Genomic DNA, 20,110 nt, shown 5'->3' on the forward strand with positions numbered 1-20,110 from the left:
CCAGTTCGTCTGGGACAGGGAAGTCTCTTGTCTTGATGTTATGGTATGTTTGGCAGTGTGAAAGCAGTCTGCAGGGGATCTGCCTTTCTCTCTGTCTCCTCCCTTGGAGTTCCATACATCAACACAAGTCTTCCCAGGTAAGATTGCTAGATTTTGTTTACAAGTATTCTCCCCCCGTCTTCTGCTAGGCAGGGAAGATGGTGGATGTATAAACCCTTTGCCTTTTGGTTTTGGAGTTTCATCCAGTCACTGTGACCCTAGGGTCGAGTGTCTCTTACGTTCACGCTCTCTGGTCGTGCGATGCTCTTACACATTGCGCGGTGGCTCCCAGTCTCTTAGACCCCACCATCATCATGTCGGGTGAAGAGACAGGGGTGGGTGGATTTAGTCCTCTGCTCTCATTCGAGACCAGGTCTATATCCTTGCAGTTAGCAGTCCACAAGCAGCAAAGGCACACCTCCCACCAACCAGTGAGTCTTCCTATATTAAATGATTACAGTACAAGGTTTGTATATTGCGTCGGAACAAATGACAATTTGTCCTACATTGTATTTTTCCTAGCTATACAAACCCATAATCATTTAATATAAATGCCCTCCTCTACCACCCCTCTCATGTTCCACATTGAGCCTAAAGCGTTTGAATGAGGAAAGCGGGCTGGCGGTGGGGGGGGGGGGGGGTTACGGAGCTAAGCTCCACCCCATACCACCAGCCAACCAATCAGCACAACTGCCTGCTTTTCTTTCTCTTCAGCTGTTTTCAGCTGAGCTGAAGCGAATTCCTATATTAAATGATTACGTGTTTGTATAGCTAGGAAAAATACAATATAGGACAAATTGTCATTTTTACGACAAATTTCCGGAATATGTTGCTTTATCCAAAAATGACACAATTCACAGTAAGGCGATGCGCAGAACAGGAGCTCTTCATCTATCATCCTTGAAATCACCTACTCAGTTATTGCTACAGTACTAGTAATTTTTCCTTGTCAAAATTATTAGTTGTAATAATTCAAGATCAACTTAATTCGAAAAAAATATGGCTTCCATTCTCTGGGAGGGATATCACTGAACACAGAAACTTTCTGTTTGTCTCTGTGTGTACATATACTGTGTGCATACATATAATAATTTAAAACACAGTGTATGCAATGTCATATTAGAAATATAATGAACACATATATCAAAGGCCGTAGAAGGTTGCTCTTGAAGGTCCAGAAGGCCGCATGCAGCCTTAAAGCTGCAGGTTCCCCATCCCTTGTCAAGATCATACTTGCTTTTCGAGGAAAGAACCGTCATGCAAGGTGATAGTGGAGACCTCGTTGTAGTGGTTTGCGGACTGTGGCCAGAGGTAGCACCCAAACTGCCTAGTGTCCGAATGCCGACCATAACCCAAGGTTCACTACACAAAAAAATATACAGTACAACGGTGGAATACCCTAAAATCTAGATAACAGGCCAAGAGAACAGAGCACTGGGTACCACCCCTTGATTTATACTGGGTAAGGGGACCCAGCTAGAATCTTACTTCCTTCTTAACTTCCCTTTCATTGGGCTAGCTGGATAGAAGTACAATATAAGAACATTAGGTGAAAGGGACGAATTGTTTGTACTGATAATAGGACACAGTGTGGGAAAAAAATTATGATAAATAACTTATTAGAAATATTTAAAAAAAAAAAAAAAAACTGCTACTAAGGAAAAAAACAGTGGTGTAAGGAACTGGAATGAAATGCTGTCTTCATAAAAACAAGCAAAAAATATTTATTTGTAAAGGAAAAAACTGTTGGGATTACATTAACATTGTTTTGTCAATTCAAATAATCAATTAATACTACTCACATCTACATGTTTTAGTACATGATAAACACAACCGTGTGTATTGCCTGGGTGGTCCAATTATCTTCACAACAACAACTAAATGAAAATATAACACTGTGAAAATACTGTACTGCAATAATTTTCCCTAAAGCAACACTGTCCTTATCAATATCCAGTCCACCACTAAGCTGCAAAGTCACTTGAAAATTCTTGGCCTTTGAACAGTATGACCGCACACGACGCTGTGCAGGTCTCTGTGGGCCCACAATAGCAATGTCTAGAAAATCTCCAATTGTAAATCTGCACTGTGATAAGGTTCCGTTGTCATTGAAACTTTTCTGACCAACCACAATAGTGCCTAAATCTCTCATTCTTGGAAGGGGTTTTGATAATTCTGGTACAATTCAGACTAAACCCGAACACGGTCACTCTCCTCCTATCATCTGAATTCACTTGCTGGGCCCATGACCGGATATGCCATTTCAATAGCTCCTGTGAACTATTAATGTCTATGACACAGTCTCATATAATGAGATTCTTCCTTGTTACTTCGCACATTGAACCTGACTTTACAGTTTTCCTATAGGTCAGAAAGACTAAAAAATTTTTTTTCAATCCTCAGTAATACACAGTATGTCATGGTTATTCTACACCCATGAAAATGGATAAGAGGCTAGAACAATTCTAATAATCTTCTGAGGCCCCTCTTGATTGCAATCCTGCTTTTAAGTCTTCACCAGGCTGACTAGCAGCCTAAACAGGTGCAGGATGATGCAGTATTATTTCATTTGTGCCCTGGCTTGACTCCAATTCTAGTTGCCTCTCCAAACCCTACAGGGAGTAGGCTGTGCTGCAAAAAGAAATATCGTTAGACAAGTTGGAGGACCAAAAATATAACAGATAACACACATGTAATGAAAAAATAAAAAATTCATTTGTATTTTTCATTGACTTCATTCGTTTAATATTTTCCACATTGTCTCCTGTAAAAGAAAAGGAATTTCAGGTTTTTAACACCTCAGGTACATGATACGTTGTTGATGTTGATGTTCTTACACTCATTTGTGAATGCATGAACTTAGAGAGGCTAACATGGGTTCTTTGGCATTGGGCTATATGATCATTGTCATCACTTTGGCACTCCTCAAGGATCAAAAGACCACACTGGTGTTGCCATGGTCAGAACTGCTTGCTTGATCGTAGATGAAGTGAAGTCTCACAACTTTGTGCTTGATAAATCCATGTGGTGTAGTGAATTGAATAAGATCGGCCTCCCGCCTTAGTGTGGGAGCTCGTCTGCTCCTATCGATCCAGCAGTTTCTGCTTTGATGGTGGGACTGCCTGTGGAGAAACTCAGAGTAGAAGGCACAATCCTTTCAGCCTTTGTGTCTGCGGCCATGGCTAGTCTCTAGGTGGCTTTTTCTGAATCGTTCAGTGGTCTGGTGCAATTGCCTACTTTGCCATGATAGTATTAGGATTTGTCAAATTCTGATATGTTGGCAAAGCACTGTACAGCAATTTGGTTCTGTCGATTTTGAAGGCTGTGACCTTCTTTGCACACCAATCAGCTTGGCATGTTTGTATCATCTCATATGTCACTAGTCATTCTCAACGATAAAATGATGTCTCCTTTAAAAGTCTCCCATGAATGTCAGAGGCAAGGGACAGTGACAATGGCTAGTAATAATGCCCTAGAGACTAACCATATATCCACATGATCAGCTATGACCAGGGAGGCCAGGCAATGGCTACTGATGACTCAGCTGGTAAACCTATAGACTCTCCCCCCCATCAGCGTCAATGACCTTTGATGTCAGGATGCCAGAGAACTTCAAATCATTCATTCATTCCCCCTCCCCATCCTTAGCTCACAAAGGTGGTGAGGTTGCAGACACCTCAAGAAACTATTGAGTTTGAGTGAGACTCGATCTCCTATCGAGCAGAATGCCAGGCAGGGATGTTTTGTTTCCAATAGGCCACCACAGCCCCTTTACTTTGTTCCTGATTTTGTGACCAAGACCCAAACCTATCTGTTCACGATAGCAGGTTTGAGTCCTTCTCCATCTCTTTTCAGAAGGTGTACGGAGGGGCTCAGAATAATTGGTTTCTCTGTCCTTGGTGCATCTTTAAAAGAATTGGCACTTCAGACCTGAGTTTCAAAAACTTTATAGCACCAGCAAGATAAAGCAAAAGACATCCAAGAACACTCTTTTCTTTCTAACTTTGTGAGACCATAAGATGTGCCTATCTCTCAACCAGCAAGGGTGTTAGAGGTTCTAATTGGGCAAGGGCTCATGAAGTTATGGACATCGGGTCTTCCTTAGCCCTCAGGAAGAACTTGTCAGTGGTTCGGGTATTAAAACAGGAGTCTGGTAACGCCAGAAAATCTTTACCTCCCATTATCTGCAGGTGTACAGTATACCATTAATTCCATAGGTACCTTTACCATTAGTCCTTTGGTAGCTGCACAACAGGTTATGTAGACAGCCCAGCACTCTCACTGGGCAAGATGCACCCTGTCTAAGATAGCATTTTTGACATAAGCATAGATTGAAGGTAAAATGGGTGACCTTTTATTCTTTTTCCCCGCTCTCATGGGGTTGTTTATGAACCAGACCGGATGTGAGAATGCAGACAAGTTTCATAACCAAGCAACCTATTTTGACAGACAGGATCTGTTATGAAGTATCTCCTCCTTCCTCTCAGATAATGGGTGAGGATGTATAGAATGTATTTAAACCCATTTCTAACAATAGCTACAAATATATTGGGGCAACGTGTTCGATACAGGTATACAGGTTCTCTGAGCACCATTTATTCTTGGTATGGTCATAACCTAATGCCCGTATATCCCTGTACACAGATCATTGGGAAGTTAGCAGGAGTCATCACATTTGCACCTGTAAAGGATCCAGTGCTCTGAAGATTCCTGGAGTAGTTGAACCAGCTAGTAATTTGATTCATATTCACTTCCTCCTAAGGATGAATTTCATATTAAAGGACAATGTTTTGTATTATTGTAGGGACAATTCACAAATAAGTACAGTAATTTGTATTTTAAGTTATTATATAAACCTGAGTCTTTTCAGTTACACTTCCCAGCTCAACCACCCTGCAAGTCCCAGGACTAAAGGTCAAAAGTGTTAGTTTTTCTGATTGACTGGTGGGTGGAGCTTCCCTTTCACCTGCTGGTAGTTATAACTGCTATTGAATTTTAATGGCCGTTCCTGGTTTGCTGAAGTCGTACTACTATTAAACTACTTGGGTTTGTATAGTTAGGAAAAATACAAATTGCTTTAAATTTTTTTTTATTTTGAAGCTTGCTTTGCACTCTTTACCACCTAATGAATTTCTTTTAAAATATATCCAATTCATTGGTAGCCCTTATGATCGACCAAGACTCATTGAGGCCCTGCAGGGGAAGGGTGTGATTGAAATTGCTTGTGGTGGAGCACATTCAGCCGCTATAACATCCTCAGGAGAATTATACACGTGGGGAAAAGGAAGATATGGAAGGTTGGGTCATGGTGACTCAGAGGTAAGCTAGATTGCTCTTGAATTTAATTTAAACTTTGAGGAATTGAATTAATCTGAGTAATGATTGGGCTTCTGTGCTGGTCTGAAGTGAACTCCATATAGCAAATAACTTTGTGTCTTGGTCATTGCAATATAATTGAATGCTAAAAATGTTGTGCCTAATAGAAAATTTCATAGGAGTTCCATATGATAATATTAACAGTATATTGTTAGTGTCCTTTTTCATTGAAATAGACACTCAACAATTTTATTCGCAATAAGATGTGAATATTGAGCCGTGTGAATTTTGATAAAAAAACTTTGTTGCCATTGCTATTTCATCAACAGTATACCACCAAAATAAGCCAGGTAACAAGTCTTTGTTGATTTTATTGCTGTCAGCCCTTGTTTTATATCGTAATTTGGATAGTCAACTGTTTATTGATTTTGGTAACCATAAGTTGTGATTTTCAGTGAGTGCTGATGATGTCATTGTCAAGTCTTTAAACAAATATCAGATTATTTTTTGTATGATAAGCAGTTGACGTTTTCAAAAGTTGTAATACAAAGTTTTATTTTTTTTTCTATTTTTCAATTTTTAGAATGGCAGAGCACTCCTGCTTTCAAGAATAGTTGGAAATGGCAGAAAGTATTTATATTTTCTGAAAATATTAAGGATTATTATTTATTAGCAAAAAATGTAGTGTGTTGAAGGGAAGAATAGATGTTTGTACATTATAGAAATTTATTGATTTTCTCCCTTTCATTTTTAACAGGATCAGTTTAGACCAAAATTAGTCGAAGCTTTGGTTGGCTACCGAATAGTTGATGTTGCATGCGGTTCGGGGGATGCACAGACGCTGTGTATTACAGACGATGACAATGTTTGGTCTTGGGGTGATGGTGACTATGGTAAGCTAGGCCGTGGAGGATCAGACGGCTGTAAAGTTCCTATGAGAATTGATGGACTGGCTAGTCAAGGGATTATCAAGGTAAATTTCACCAATTTATCTTCTAACCATGCATGTAATGAATCCTTTGAAGTGATTTTACATAGTACTTTAATGATATTATGTTGCCATTCTAGTCAGTATTAGGTGTCTAAGAGATAGTAGCAAAGTTGTATAGAACAGTGAGAATCTAATACAGTATAGGGAAAAAAATGCAGTTTCTGTATTAATAATGTACTTTGAATTATATTTTACGTAACTGTATTTATAGTATGCTGCAATACAATAGAGCTTGTAATCCTGACTTACTCTATACCTATGGTGATCAGTTTCATATATAAGATCACTTCCTAAAGGATTTAATTTGATTCAATTTTATTGCACTAAAGGTAGATAGATAATATTTTTGTGATTGCAGTTAAATGAAAAAAGTTATGCACTCAAGTTTTGTAGCATGTCCCTGTGTTTTGAAGAAAAAATCAGTATACCAAATCCATTTTGAGAATCTGAACGTATTACTGAGCACCATATTTCAGGTGGAATGCGGGTCCCAGTTCTCTGTTGCTTTAGCTCGATCTGGTGCTGTTTACACCTGGGGTAAAGGTGACTACCATCGCTTAGGTCATGGGTCCGACGATCATGTAAGAAGACCTCGTAAGGTCACTGCATTGCAAGGGAAGAAAGTAATCAGCATTGCTACAGGTAACTTTTACTTTTAAGAATGCCTGTTTTAGATGTTTTTCGTTAATAAAAAGTCTTTAGTAGTGTGTATTGTTATACATACTCAAGGAAAAAACTATTTATTAAAATCTTGAATTAACACAAAATGATTATGGGAATAATGATAGTGTATATGTAACTGAAATTATTTATTGTAAGAGGTGTCTTATTATTAGAAAATATCTTCAGTATATTGCTTTAACTGCAATAGCATATATTGTTAACAGGAAATTTATATTTCTATATCAAAGTTCCAATACTGTACTTTTTTTTTTTTTAGGTATATCCAAGTTATTATCATAGCACGTCAAGTTGATAGGATGTGTTTTGCAAATTACATTTACTTTTCAGTATTATTGGTTTTCTGAATGATAGAAATAAGTTTATATGACATTTTAGTGTATCTAGAAACTTTGCCATTTATTGATCTAGAATTCTTACCATTTTATTTGAGGTTTTCAATGAATAAAACAAGCTTTGAAATGAGAAATTGGAACTGATTAAAATTACTCTATTTCAGGATCGCTTCATTGTGTATGCTGTACTAGTGAAGGGGAAGTTTATACTTGGGGAGACAATGATGAAGGACAATTAGGAGACAGTACCACCAACGCTATTCAGAGACCTCGTCTTGTGATGGCATTACAGGTATGGTGTAATGCAGAGGTGATTTTTTTTATTTTACACAATATGGAGACGCAGTTTTCCTGTATTCATATCCAGAAGAAAATTTATATGCTGTATAATTCATCGATATCGTTCTGCCAGTCCAGTCTACATCTAGCTTATGTGATACTTTACTGTATAATTTGAAATAAAGATATTTGTCTTCTTGGTATTCAGAAAGGATGTAAGACACTGGTTTCAAGTACTTAACAAGATATCACCTTTTGAGGCTTTTGTGAGGTTTTCAGTATGTCTTCATACATATTGCTTTATTATCATTAGTGTAATCATTATTATAAGCTACGAAAGAGTATAGCACATGGCTGTATATCACGCAAGTTCACACTTGGGGAAATTTCACTAAAGAATCGTCTCTCCCTAATATTAGCCCCTCCCCCTCCTGTCTTCAGCCAACCAACATTGTTTTTGGGATTTTTGCCTTTATTTTCTGAATATGTAAGAGCTATTTTAGTCTTTTTATGTTACCATGAAATAATCACACCACTATTTCTAGCCAATAGTAACATTCCCTACCATAGGTATTACTCAACCCCCCCATGACTCCCCCAATTGGGAGACTGTCATCCTACCACCAACCAAAATACTCGTGATTTTAGTCCTTATTCATGATTATATAAGGTCTATTTTAATGTATTCATATCCAACCTCATCACCACCAACCCAAAATATTTGCGATTCCAGTCCTTATTCATGAAAATGTGAGGTTTATTTTATTGTTTTTCTATGTTGCCATTATGTTCATAATCACAGAGAAAGTATCCCTGCCCTCGACTATAAGTCCAAGCTACAAGACAAAAATTTATCATTACCAGTAAAGGAAATAGTTGGCAGAAGATGAGACATATCTTTTTTTCTTATTTTTTTCAACTATCATTTTTACAGTATATCATATTCACATTTTATATATTTCATATCAGTATTATTCATTGTTTTCTCGAGTAAAAGTTAGCCTATGGTGATTATATCCATTTATTGCCATTCTACCGTTTCTACGCAGAATTCGTCATGTTCTTACATGCGCAGTCTACAGTATTTCTAAGCTCGTGAAATACCCAAAACAAGAATGATCCAGTTCATAGTCACAGTCAAACGCAAAGTCACAAACGAATGAACAAACCTTATGTCTAATGAACTATATCTATATTATGTCTCTCTCTTTCTCTCTCTCTCTCTCTCTCTCTCTCTCTCTCTCTCTCTCTCTCTCTCTCTCTCTCTCTCTCTCTCTCTCTATCTTTTGTCAGTCAACATTTTTTCGTTGATTTGTATTTATCTATTTATTCCTTATAAATTATTATACATCATAGAATACTTTTTGTGTCAAAGGAAACAAATGGATATTTTCATTATATGTCTGTTTAACGTAAATTCCATTATTACTGTCTAGTAGTTTTATATCTTTCGACGGCTATTTATTGTGGAATTATTACGGAATAACTTAGTCTCTTGAATAAATATATTACGTTCTTTTTTACACACAAATTGTAGTGCTTTACCGTACCATATAATTATAAATTATAGAATATTTCTTGTGTCAAAGGAAATGAAAGGATATTTTTATTACATTTCTGTACAACATAAAGTTCATTATTACTAACTGGCTATTTATCATGGAATTATAACAGAATAACAATCACTTCAATAAATATAAAGTTTTTTTTACACAAGATCACAGTGCTTATTCATTATTTAGAGGTAATTACATAAAACTTTTTTTTTTCAAAATTATTCTATAACCACTTACCAATGAATGGTAAAACATTTTGGTTGTTTAGAATGACATATATTGGAGAATAAAGCAAACTTTGTAAAAAATATTCTGTAATCAGCAATAAAACAAATGAGAAATGAAATGTAGCTTATTATAGGATAAATGAGCGAGTATATCAGATGATAACAAAGCTCGTATAGAGCTCCAGTAGCGAATCCACTGCCTCGTAGTAAAAGGGTTAAAAGGCAAGCCATAATAAATTGATTGGGCAATAAACAAATTATCTCCATACCACATTAGCTTTTGCTGTGTTAGTAGCCTATTTTTAATTACCATTGAATTTTGTTAAAGTACATTGCCTTATATGAATTTAAAGTACATTATTAATCCAGATGAAGGAAATTAGGATTCAAGTATTTACACGTCTGTTGTAGTAGTTTCACCTTTTTTTTTTTAGATACGGTAAATTGCAGTATACCTTTGATTTATTCAACAGGGAAAGAAGATTAATCGTGTCGCTTGCGGATCTGCTCACACACTGGCTTGGAGTACTAATAGAGCTGTCAGCACAGGACGCCTTCCTTGTCAAGTCCCCATGGAGTATGATCTTCTTAAAGAGATTCCCCTGCATGCTCTTCGAAACAGACTGGTATGTATATTACTGTATACAAATAACCAATAGGTAAGGAAAATAATATTTTGAGGACTCTGGGATGCCAGTGAAAGGGACAAAATTCTATATTATGAAAAGTATTAAAAGGAAAATAATCAAGGGACATGTCATCCAATGATTTCAGCCATAGTTTGATGGAAATACTTTACTGATGAACTTAACCCAAAATGTGCTGTGCGTCGATAAAATTGACGCATTATGAGTTGTCAAAGGACGACGTCGACATAGCGATGCTTCATTTTTCAAGTTTCCCGGAATTCAGTCTCGGACCTCCTGAGACTAGCTCAGTGACGTAGATATATTCTTAACCAATCAGCTTGCAGCTGGAGGAAAGAGTTGTCAGATATTACATGGTTTTACATACAATTAAAGGGAAAAGGTATCATCAACTTAGGGGGGTGGGTGGAGCTATCGATGTATGTTTATGTGTTAGCTGTAAGACTGTTTTTCAGTTCCGACACATTTTATTATAATTTTCTGTTTAGCGGTAAGAATGTTTTTAATTTCCGACACATTTTATCATTATTTTCTGTTTTTATTCATTAGAATGGCCTTTCATGATGATGATAATGATTATCATATACTAGTGATTTTGAGATTGAAAATGACAGTGATTGTGACATATCAAATGACGAAAGTCACGATTGTCCAAACGCAATAGGTCAAATTTATGGGTATGAATGAATCTTTCTGAAAAGTATGTATAACACAAAATTTAAGTCTTTAGATATGTAGTATACAATTGGAATAGGTTTCATCTATATTTTTCACATATGCTTATGCTTGTTTTTTCTTGTTTCATAAGGTAGGTAATAATAGTGGTGGACGGAGTGTGCATATGCATATACACACTTACATATGCATATTTATTATAAATTTTCTTATGATCGTTCGTTAAATTTGCTAACATTCTGACATGAAAAAATTAAGATGCATCAAAAACTATCTTATCGAGCCATCAAAAACAAAAAAGTTCTTTAAATGTTTATCATTTTTAAGTTTTAAATTTAAAAAAAAAAATATATTCTCTACACTTCCGTGAGATTTAATTATTAGTTATTAATCTTCATTTCAAGGACCTTCTTTTGATATATAAATATTGGGTAATTAAATTTGTAATAAATGAAAAAATATTAGTTTTATGATAAAATCGCAAAACTCGTGATGCGGCCGTCGTTCTTTGGCAACATTCCCCTAGCACTTCGTGGAAGGATTTGAATTAGTTGAGTTCCCATTATTGACAATTCAACATTCACTCTTGTTGAAAAGCATACAGACATTAACTCCCAACAAGGAAGAGAGACTTGTCCTCTCTTACAGGGTTAAGGAAGAAGCAAGCCCTTTAGTGACTGTTTTAACTCCCTCAGGATATCATCCAGGTTCAGTCTTAGAACCAGAAGAACTAGAGAGGAAGAAGAAAACCTGCGACCACCCTTCAGAATGAATAGATTTCTTACCCCATCCTGAGAGAGAAGGAATCCAAGGACACAATAGACCTTTCAGCTCCTGGCAGAGGCAGAAAACCTAGAAATGGAATCAATTTTTATTAAGGCCTTATCTCTGATCAGAGAGACTAACAACCTGTGGTAGGTAACCAGAGCTCCAGTCAAGGGTGAGAAGACCTCCAATGATCGACACTTCTGTGCCTCTCAAAGTTCAAGGGCTGCTCTTGAGCTACCCTGGTTTGAATTGGCCTTGAAAGTGATAGAAAGCATTGATGCACAGGTCTCCAGGTCCAGCAACTTGTTACATTTGAGCTACTCAAATAAAATCTTACCTCTTGCACTTTCCCATCAGAGGAAATTTTATGAAGCAGTGATGAAACTGACACCAAAGACCTTGGTAGAAAGACTTCTCTGCATCTGAGTTGGTCAACATGGAAATGACCTCCATTGCAAGTCTCCAGGTGACCTTGTTATACCACTGGTCAGGGACAGTGGCTTACTGTGCATCATCTTGGGGTCTGGCAAATACTGAGAACTAGAAAAAATTCATAGCCTTAATTCAGTTGGGGATAAAGGCAGCCATTAACTATCAGAGCAGTCAATACACTAGTGGATCAACTGGGTGCTTTAACAGATGGACTTGGTAGTTGCTAAATTTGCTTGGAAAATAGGGCAAAGGGAGGTGTTGGCACGCCGTAATTCATAGATTTGACACGGCCCAGCCCTCTTTCCATTCAGTAAGATTGAAGACATGGTGTAAGACCAGTTAGGACTCCCTCTTCAATGAGGCTGTCACCTTCTAGGGCATAGGGGTATCAAAATCCTGCATCTGCTACGAGTTGGGAGATGCTACCATGAATTGGAAGATGCCTTTTATACCGATGGGGCAAGGCGGCAGTAGTTTAGCATGGAGCCAAGTATTGGATGTTAGAGGTCTTTCAGGATGGATCCCGCCGGCCGTCCTCTCCTCACTCGGATTCTGATGGTGTTCACTTAGTACCTCCCAACTTCAGAAAAGGACCTCGCCCTCCAGATGGAAGTGAAGAAAATGCTGGACAAGAGTGTGCTGTAGATCATACAGGAAGGTTCTCCAGGCTTTTACAGTTGTCTTTTACTCATGGAGAAGTTAACTTGGGTGGAGACCGGTCATCAACCTCGCTCCCCTTGAATGAGTTCGTGTCACAGACCCTGTTCAAGATGGAGATGGCGAGCTGCCATCAAGAGGAATGACTTTAAGTCGTCTTTGGACCTGAATGGCGCCTACTTTCAGAGAGAATGAGCCTTTTGACGTTGTGTTTCTTTGTCTATAAACATGTTCGCCATACAGTTCAACAAAATAATCCCTGGTTTATGCACACCAGTCCTAGACATCAACAGTACTAGAGGATGCATTTCAACATTCATGGGATAATTTAGATGTTTATGCTTTTCCTTCATTTTGCCTAATCTGAAGGGTAGTCAACAGGGTACTGATTACCCCAAATCTTAGAGTAACCTAGGTGGTTCCCAAATGGCCACATGCCTAATGGTACTCAGACTTAGTCATGCTCCTTTTCTGAGTATTGACAGAACTGCCTAAATGGGCCAACCTACTTTGCCAAGCCATCTGCAGAGGCACCACAACTCTGTAATATTCCTGTCACTTCAGTGGTGGAGACTATCCAGCATCTCCTCCAAGTAAGGCTTTTAATGTGGCACTGCACAAGAAATGTCTGGATACCTTCGAGAATCCTCGGCAGCTGTCTACCAAGGAAAGTGGGCCATCTTCTGCGATTGGTGTAGTAGAAGGGGTAACTCTCTGGTCAGAGCCTGTATCCAGCTAATAGCTGACTACCTTTGCTGAGGGAAGCTCATGTTAGTCTTAGCAGTGAATGGCTATTGAGCAGCCTTGAGCCAGGTCTTCAGACTGAAGGGCTTAGACTTTCATTATGGGAATTATGCATGTTCATGAGGGGCTTCAAGCAATCCTGTCCTCCAAGAGAACTCAAACTTCCTGCCTTGAATGTCAGCAGAATTCTCATGTCTATAAAAAAAACCCTGTACAGTACAAACATTTGAGGTAAAGATCAGACAAGGATCAGACACGATGGTTTTCTTGCCTATCTTGGCCTCGGCGAAGTATGTAGGCAAACTCCACATCTTATGTAGTTTTAGACATACTGTGGGATGGAAGACCATCCCCTTTACTTTCATCCCTGAGTTTGTTGCCAAAAACCATAATCTAGCTGTTGATGACCCTGGGTTTGAGACTTCAATCTCCTCGCATATAGATGTGATTGAGGATCAGGATTGTTTGCTTCGTTGTCCTATGAGGGTGCTAAGATGTTACATGAATTGGACTCTGCTCTTCAGACCTCAGCTTCAAAATCTGTTTATTAGCTCAGGCAGCTGTAAGGATAAATTTCTCAAACACCATTTCCTTGCTTCAAGAAACAATAAAGAGACCGCAACCTTCTCTAATCGAGGACCTGGAAGAACCTGCTCAAACGCTCGCTCACAAAGTCAGAGGAATTGGTACGATCCTAACCTTCAAGAAGAACCTGTCAATGGGGCAAGTACTGAAAGTAAGAGTCTAGAAAGGCCAGACAAGCTTCTCAGACCACTACCTTAGGGAAATATACCCACAAGTCTTTTGACACGTTCTCACTGGAACCTGTCGGTATGCTTTTGAGCCAAAAATAGTTTGAGAGTTTTCAGACCAATTTCACTTCTTAACCCTTTTACCCCCAGGCTTTTTGGAAATTTCCAACCCTTAACCCCCAAGGGGTTACTTTTTTCCCAGCACATTTTGGTGTATATTTCTTTTAAATTGCTCTAACAGCCTTATTTTTTGTCATAGAGAGGTCAGGTTGGTCTCATTCTCTTGGAAAATGTCTGAATTTTCTCAAAAAATTATCAAAAATATGAAAAAAATAATTTTTATAGCATTTTTTTGCAAGGACGTACCGGTACGTCCATGGGGGTAAAGGGATGGCTTTTGTGAAACGTACCAGTACGTCCTTTGGGGGTAAAAGGGTTAACTGTGGTTACCAACAGGCCTCTAAACTTTCCTTGGATCCTGTGGTGACTCCTCAGTAATTGTGTAACTCTCCCAGATCACATACAGGACAAGTAGGCTACGAATCTTGTTTCATATAACACTTTCGGCAATAGTCTCGAAGAAAGATGGAATGACTGGCCATTTTGTCTTTTCTCATTCTCTTCTGAAGGGGATAGATAAAGCTGCCATAATCATTACATGCTGCTTGGACAACTGATGCTGGTCAGTTACCCAATAGATCATCTTTATAGCAGGCTACGTTCTGTCAAGAAGAAACTCCTTCATCCTCCTTGCAAGGGGAATGCTGGGTCAGTCATTCATTCAGCATAGTCTGGCTTGACACTTTTGACTTTATTTCCTTACAGAGGGTTAGGTGTTCTGTAACCTAATATCCATTTCCCCCTTAAGTCAGTACTGGACGAGGCTCTAACAGCCTCCTATGTTAGGGTGTTCTGAGGTTATTGGAGTCCTCTTTATTGCTTCTATACGGGACCAGAAAGAATTACATGTCCAGAGAAGAAAAGAATCTTCAAGTCCTATTTAAAGGACAAAAGATTTATATTTGCCTTGGAACAAATCATAGGTTTTTAAAGCAATTTGTATTTCTAATAGCTTCCCCTCAACCATCCACTCAGTCCTTACTCTGTAAAAGTCGAAAGTGAAGTTATGCAAGCAGGTTACTCCCCCACCTATCTCCTACTAACTACTGCACCTACCTAGTTCATTATTCAATTACCGTATTTGACGGCCTATAGGACGCACTTTTTTCCCAAAATTTTGGTTAAAAAAATCACTCTGCGTCGTAGGTGATGGTTGAGACCTATCACAGGCCCTGGCTAATCTAACCCAGCTTATGCTCGGTAATTTTACCTGCCCTAAACTCCATGCATCCTTATATTTTTATTGTTGGTATTATTACCAGTGTTTTAAAAATGAATTCGTTAAAATAAAAGCAATTGAATCTGAAATACTGCGACTTGGCGTTTATAAACATCAGCTGACAAAATGTAAACATCGAGTTATAGTTGCGTTCTTTGCAACCTTTCAACTTTTTCTTTCCTTAGCCTTCGATAATTTTAATGGTATCGTTAATAATGGTAGTAATCAAATTTAGATTAGCATATTTATTTTTCATCAGAAATCCACCATGATTTGAATTATCCTCACTCTTTCTCCAATCAAGCACCATCTTCTCTGTCACATCATACTGTCATTAGCGGTACTTTTTTATTGTTGACTAAACGCATACAAAATGGTTTTCCTCTAATGTGACACGTAGAAAATTTTAGGGATATGGCAAGTAAAATATTTGTAATAACATCTTTACTAAAAGCTCTTAGTATCGTTAGTTATCACTTGTATGTGTAAATGTGTTTGTTTGTTCGTTATGATTGGCTATGAAATGTAAACAAAACGACGTTTTCTGTTTTAGGCAGCTTTTATTAGGAAAAAACTTGATATAAAATTGCTCTTATTTCATTTATTTTAAATTACTAAGGATAAAGTAAAACAAAATTGATAATACCATTATGTAACCAATATTTGATAAGATTCCTGTTGCTGCAAAAGCTAACTTACACATAGATGTGTACATGCGTTCGTTTGTTCGATATGATCGGTGATGAAAGGTAAACAAACCAGTGCTTCGGTTGTATGTTGCGTATTTAGCAAAAGCATGATATAAAATTATTTAATTTATAATTAATTAATTTATTTTGGATTTTCAAGTACAGTATACAACAAAAGCTAGCCTATGCACTGATGGTTTTGTAATTCACCAGTCGTCTTATACAGCAGATATGACCCAAATTCATTCAAATTTGACTTAATTTTTTACCTCGTCTTATCTGAAGGTCATCCTATACGTGGAAATATACGATATGTTTCTGCTAGTGTAATGTACAGCTAGACTGTTTTCAACAATACATGCTTAAATACACTAAAATTGTTTTCCTGAATTTGACCTGCGGAATTGGGGGTGTGTCTTAAATATCTGTGCGTCTTATAGGCCGTCAAATATGGTACCGTACTGTTCTAGCTCCATTGAAGACAATACTATTTAAAGGACTTAGGTTTGTATATCCTGGAAAAATACAAATTACTGTACAGTGAACCCTCGCTACTTCGCGGTTCGACCATCGCGGATTCACCACTTCGCGGATTTTTTCCATAACCCATATATATACAGTAATATATATATATATATATATATATATATATATATATATATATATATATATATATATATATATATATATATATATATATGTATGCATGTATTTATGTATATATGTAGATATGTATATGTGTATACATATAAATATATATATATATATACACACACACACACATATATATATATATAATATATATATATATATATATATATATATATATATATATATATATATATATACTGTATATATATACATATATATATATATTTGTTCCGACACGAATACTTTACCTCGAATTACCTCTTCGGAGGGTCCTTGGACCTCTCTCAATCTCGACCAAGATTTCCCGTGCTACCCCCCCCCCTATCTCGCTCCCGATAGTTCCTACCCCCGCCGCCAGGATAATTCCTGCGGCCCGGATTAGGGCAGGACACTGCTTTTCCCGGGTCAGGATCCCATTAAGTCCTTGGTCGTGAGATGCGAATCATCTCACACTCTCGATCCTTTGGCGCGTTGTGATCCCACGTGTTCCCAGTATACGGACTTGTGTTTTTTCGCAGTGTACCTCCCAAGTGTTCCTGTGCGTTCACTTTTCAACCGTGTCCTTACCCGGTGTTTAATTCATTTCCTTAGTGCTTGTGTCATGCGTTGTGTGCGTTATGGAAGTGTATTCCTTGATTTTCTTCAAGGAATTGATAGCTGGAAGGAAAACTTTTTACAAGAAATCGTTCTTCCTCCCCTTATCCTCGGTGTTGCCGTGTAGGGGCAGCTTATGTTCCTCTTCAACCACGTGTCAGGACTACTGGTCCTGGAACGTAGTGCAGTGAGTGCACTTCGGCACTAAAAGGAAGAATACATCCAGGAGGCTCGTAGGAAGACGAGCCTCTCTTCGCCAACTTAATTCCCGATGCCTCGTCGAATAGAGATTCTTATACAGCCATCTTCCCCTACCCAGAGTAGGGGACGAGGTAAGTCAGTTGCGGGGAAGTGCCCATTGCTCTTCCCCAAGAATTTGAGTGGGTGCAGTATAGCACCAAGAGGAAGTGGGCGACGAAGGGTTCGCCTAAGAAGACTGGCGCGGGGCGTCCCGCCGGGCTGAGCTTCCCTACCACCCTCTCCTACCCAGAGTAGGAGACGAGGTTGGTTTATTTTGTAGAAGATAACTCTTAAGAAGTAGTTAGAGGTAAGTACTACTTTCGGGAGTGTGTGGGGAGACGGAGTCCTGGTGCAAGCAGGCCACGTCTCCTCTGATGACCCCATGTGGGGGAAAATGTCACTAATTCTTCTCCAGTCTCTTAGCGTATTTTTCAGTCTCTTCTGCAGCCGAGGGCCTCGCCGAGAAGGAGCCCCCCCAGGTCTGTCTTGCAGCGTCCCCCGGACCGACAACCCAGGGTTTTTTCTCACCACGAAGGCCATCCTCCAGACGCAGATATAACCCTCGCAGGGAGAAATGCGAGAAGGCCTCTTCAGGCAGGCGTAAGACCGCGAAGCTTCCGGTTCACCCCGCCAACGGGTGTAACCGAGCTTCTTTACGGGCAGCCTGGCCGAATCAGCACAGCTGGTTCGGCCCTCGGACTTAAAAGGAACGGTTCCCTCCGTCGGGTCAGCCCACGAGGATCCGCGTCCGCGTCCCCCAGCCCGCCCGCAGGTGTAAGCGGGCTTATTTACGGGCAGCCTGGCCGAATCAGCACAGCTGGTTCGGCCCTCGGACTTAAAAGGAACGGTTCCCTCCGTCGGGTCAGCCCACGAGGATCCGCGTCCGCGTCCCCCAGCCCGCCCGCAGGTGTAAGCGGGCTTATTTACGGGCAGCCTGGCCGAATCAGCACAGCTGGCTCGGCCCTCGGACTTAAAAGGAACGGTTCCCTCCGTCGGGTCAGCCCACGGGGATCCGCGTCCGCGTCCCCCAGCCGCCCGCAGGTGTAAGCGGGCTTATTTACGGGCAGCCTGGCCGAATCAGCGTAGCTGGTTCGGCCCTCGGACTTAAAAGGAACGGTTCCCTCCGTTGGGTCAGCCACGAGGATCCGCGTCCGCGTCCCCCGGAGAGAATACACGAACAGTAGTCCTCGACGGTACGGCGTTGCCGGTTCTGACCTCGAACCTGGTGCGGAGCTCCCCGCCGGGGAAACCGGTACCATCGCAAGGGAGTGCCTGGGATTCCAGAACCGAAGCGACCGGGGAGTGCCCGGTGACCCGGCGACTCGAGATCAAGCGGTAGGAAGGACTCTACAGGTAAGCGTAAGTCCCCGAAGCCTCCGGTTAACCCCGCCCAGCGGGAGAAACGCGCTGCTGGTCGGGCGGCCTGGCCGAACCAGCCCGGCTGGTGAGGCCTTGGGGTCAGAAGGAACGGTTCCCGCTGTCGGGCCAGCCCACGGGAACCGCATCCTCGGCACCCAGAGCCTTGGGCCGACGGGAGTCCCCGCTGAACCAGCGATGCTTGCGGTAACCCAGGCCCCTGGTGCGGACGTCCCCGCAGGTGAAATCCAGGTCCTCGGATGACGGAGGACTCCGTCTATAGGAGAGTGGTTAGCCTTTACAGAAGACATCACAGGTACTGGAGCCTACAGCTACGGATGTAGGTTCCGGGAAGTCAAGCCTTTTTGAGGATCATGCAGACTCCTTACAACCTAAGACGTCTCTAGCACTTCCTCTAACCCGAGGTCTGGTCCTAGAGCAGGGTTATGTCGGCAAGGTAGTGGCCAACACTGCAGGAGTCCCCCAACCTTTAAGGGGGGTCAGCAGGACATCCTTAGTCAAGGCGTTTTCAGACAGTAGAGCCTCTTCAGCCCCAGTCTGGTTCTCGCCAGCAGGAGCCTCCATGAGGGAGATAATGTCGAGGGACTTAGTAAACGTCCCCTCTTGGCTGGACTGGTGGGCTCACTCTTTGGGAGGTGTACAAGCCTCCTTTGACCCCGAGGACCCTGTCCAGCAAGGCCTTCAACCCTTAGGTTAGTGACTTTTCAGTCTCTCACACTAACAGCTAACTGGGTGTTCTGGAAGCGAAACACTGTTCTGGCGTAAGTGTCTTGGAAGGCACCAGACAGGGGGACGCGACCCATTCGCAGCTTTCCCTTGGGGGGAGAATCTCTGTTTCCTCGGAAGGAACGAGAAACCATAGTGGAGAAGGTCTTGAAATAGAAGGAGGCTAACGTCCCCAGACCTACGACTCCTAGGAGACCACCCTAGAAGAGATCTGTCTCGGATAGTGCCGCGACACCCCAAGCATCTACCAGCACTACGAGGAGAGAAGCCCTCGTCCTCCTGGTCCGCAACGCCTCAGCCCCTCCACAGGGGAGCTCCAGCGCCTTCTAGCTCCTTCAGGTCGGGTTACCCCGCCTCTAGGGGAGGCAGGTCAGGCCGCCCCTCTAGAAGAAGGG

General features: G+C 40.5%; 1 protein-coding gene across 1 annotated transcript in view; it reads left to right on the top strand.

Annotated features, from left to right (window-relative positions):
* The window catches only part of HERC2 (E3 ubiquitin-protein ligase HERC2), a 496,511-nt gene that overhangs the window by 447,432 nt on the left and 28,969 nt on the right, over positions 1–20,110 (top strand). Inside the window, exons 73-77 of the mRNA XM_068391274.1 lie at positions 5,202–5,358; positions 6,113–6,328; positions 6,823–6,988; positions 7,527–7,654; positions 9,898–10,050. Of these exons, the coding sequence (XP_068247375.1) occupies positions 5,202–5,358; positions 6,113–6,328; positions 6,823–6,988; positions 7,527–7,654; positions 9,898–10,050 (820 nt within the window). The remainder of the gene's footprint in view (positions 1–5,201; positions 5,359–6,112; positions 6,329–6,822; positions 6,989–7,526; positions 7,655–9,897; positions 10,051–20,110) is intronic.

The sequence above is a fragment of the Palaemon carinicauda genome, chromosome 17 (genome assembly GCF_036898095.1).
Source record: "Palaemon carinicauda isolate YSFRI2023 chromosome 17, ASM3689809v2, whole genome shotgun sequence".
Taxonomy (NCBI): domain Eukaryota; kingdom Metazoa; phylum Arthropoda; class Malacostraca; order Decapoda; family Palaemonidae; genus Palaemon; species Palaemon carinicauda.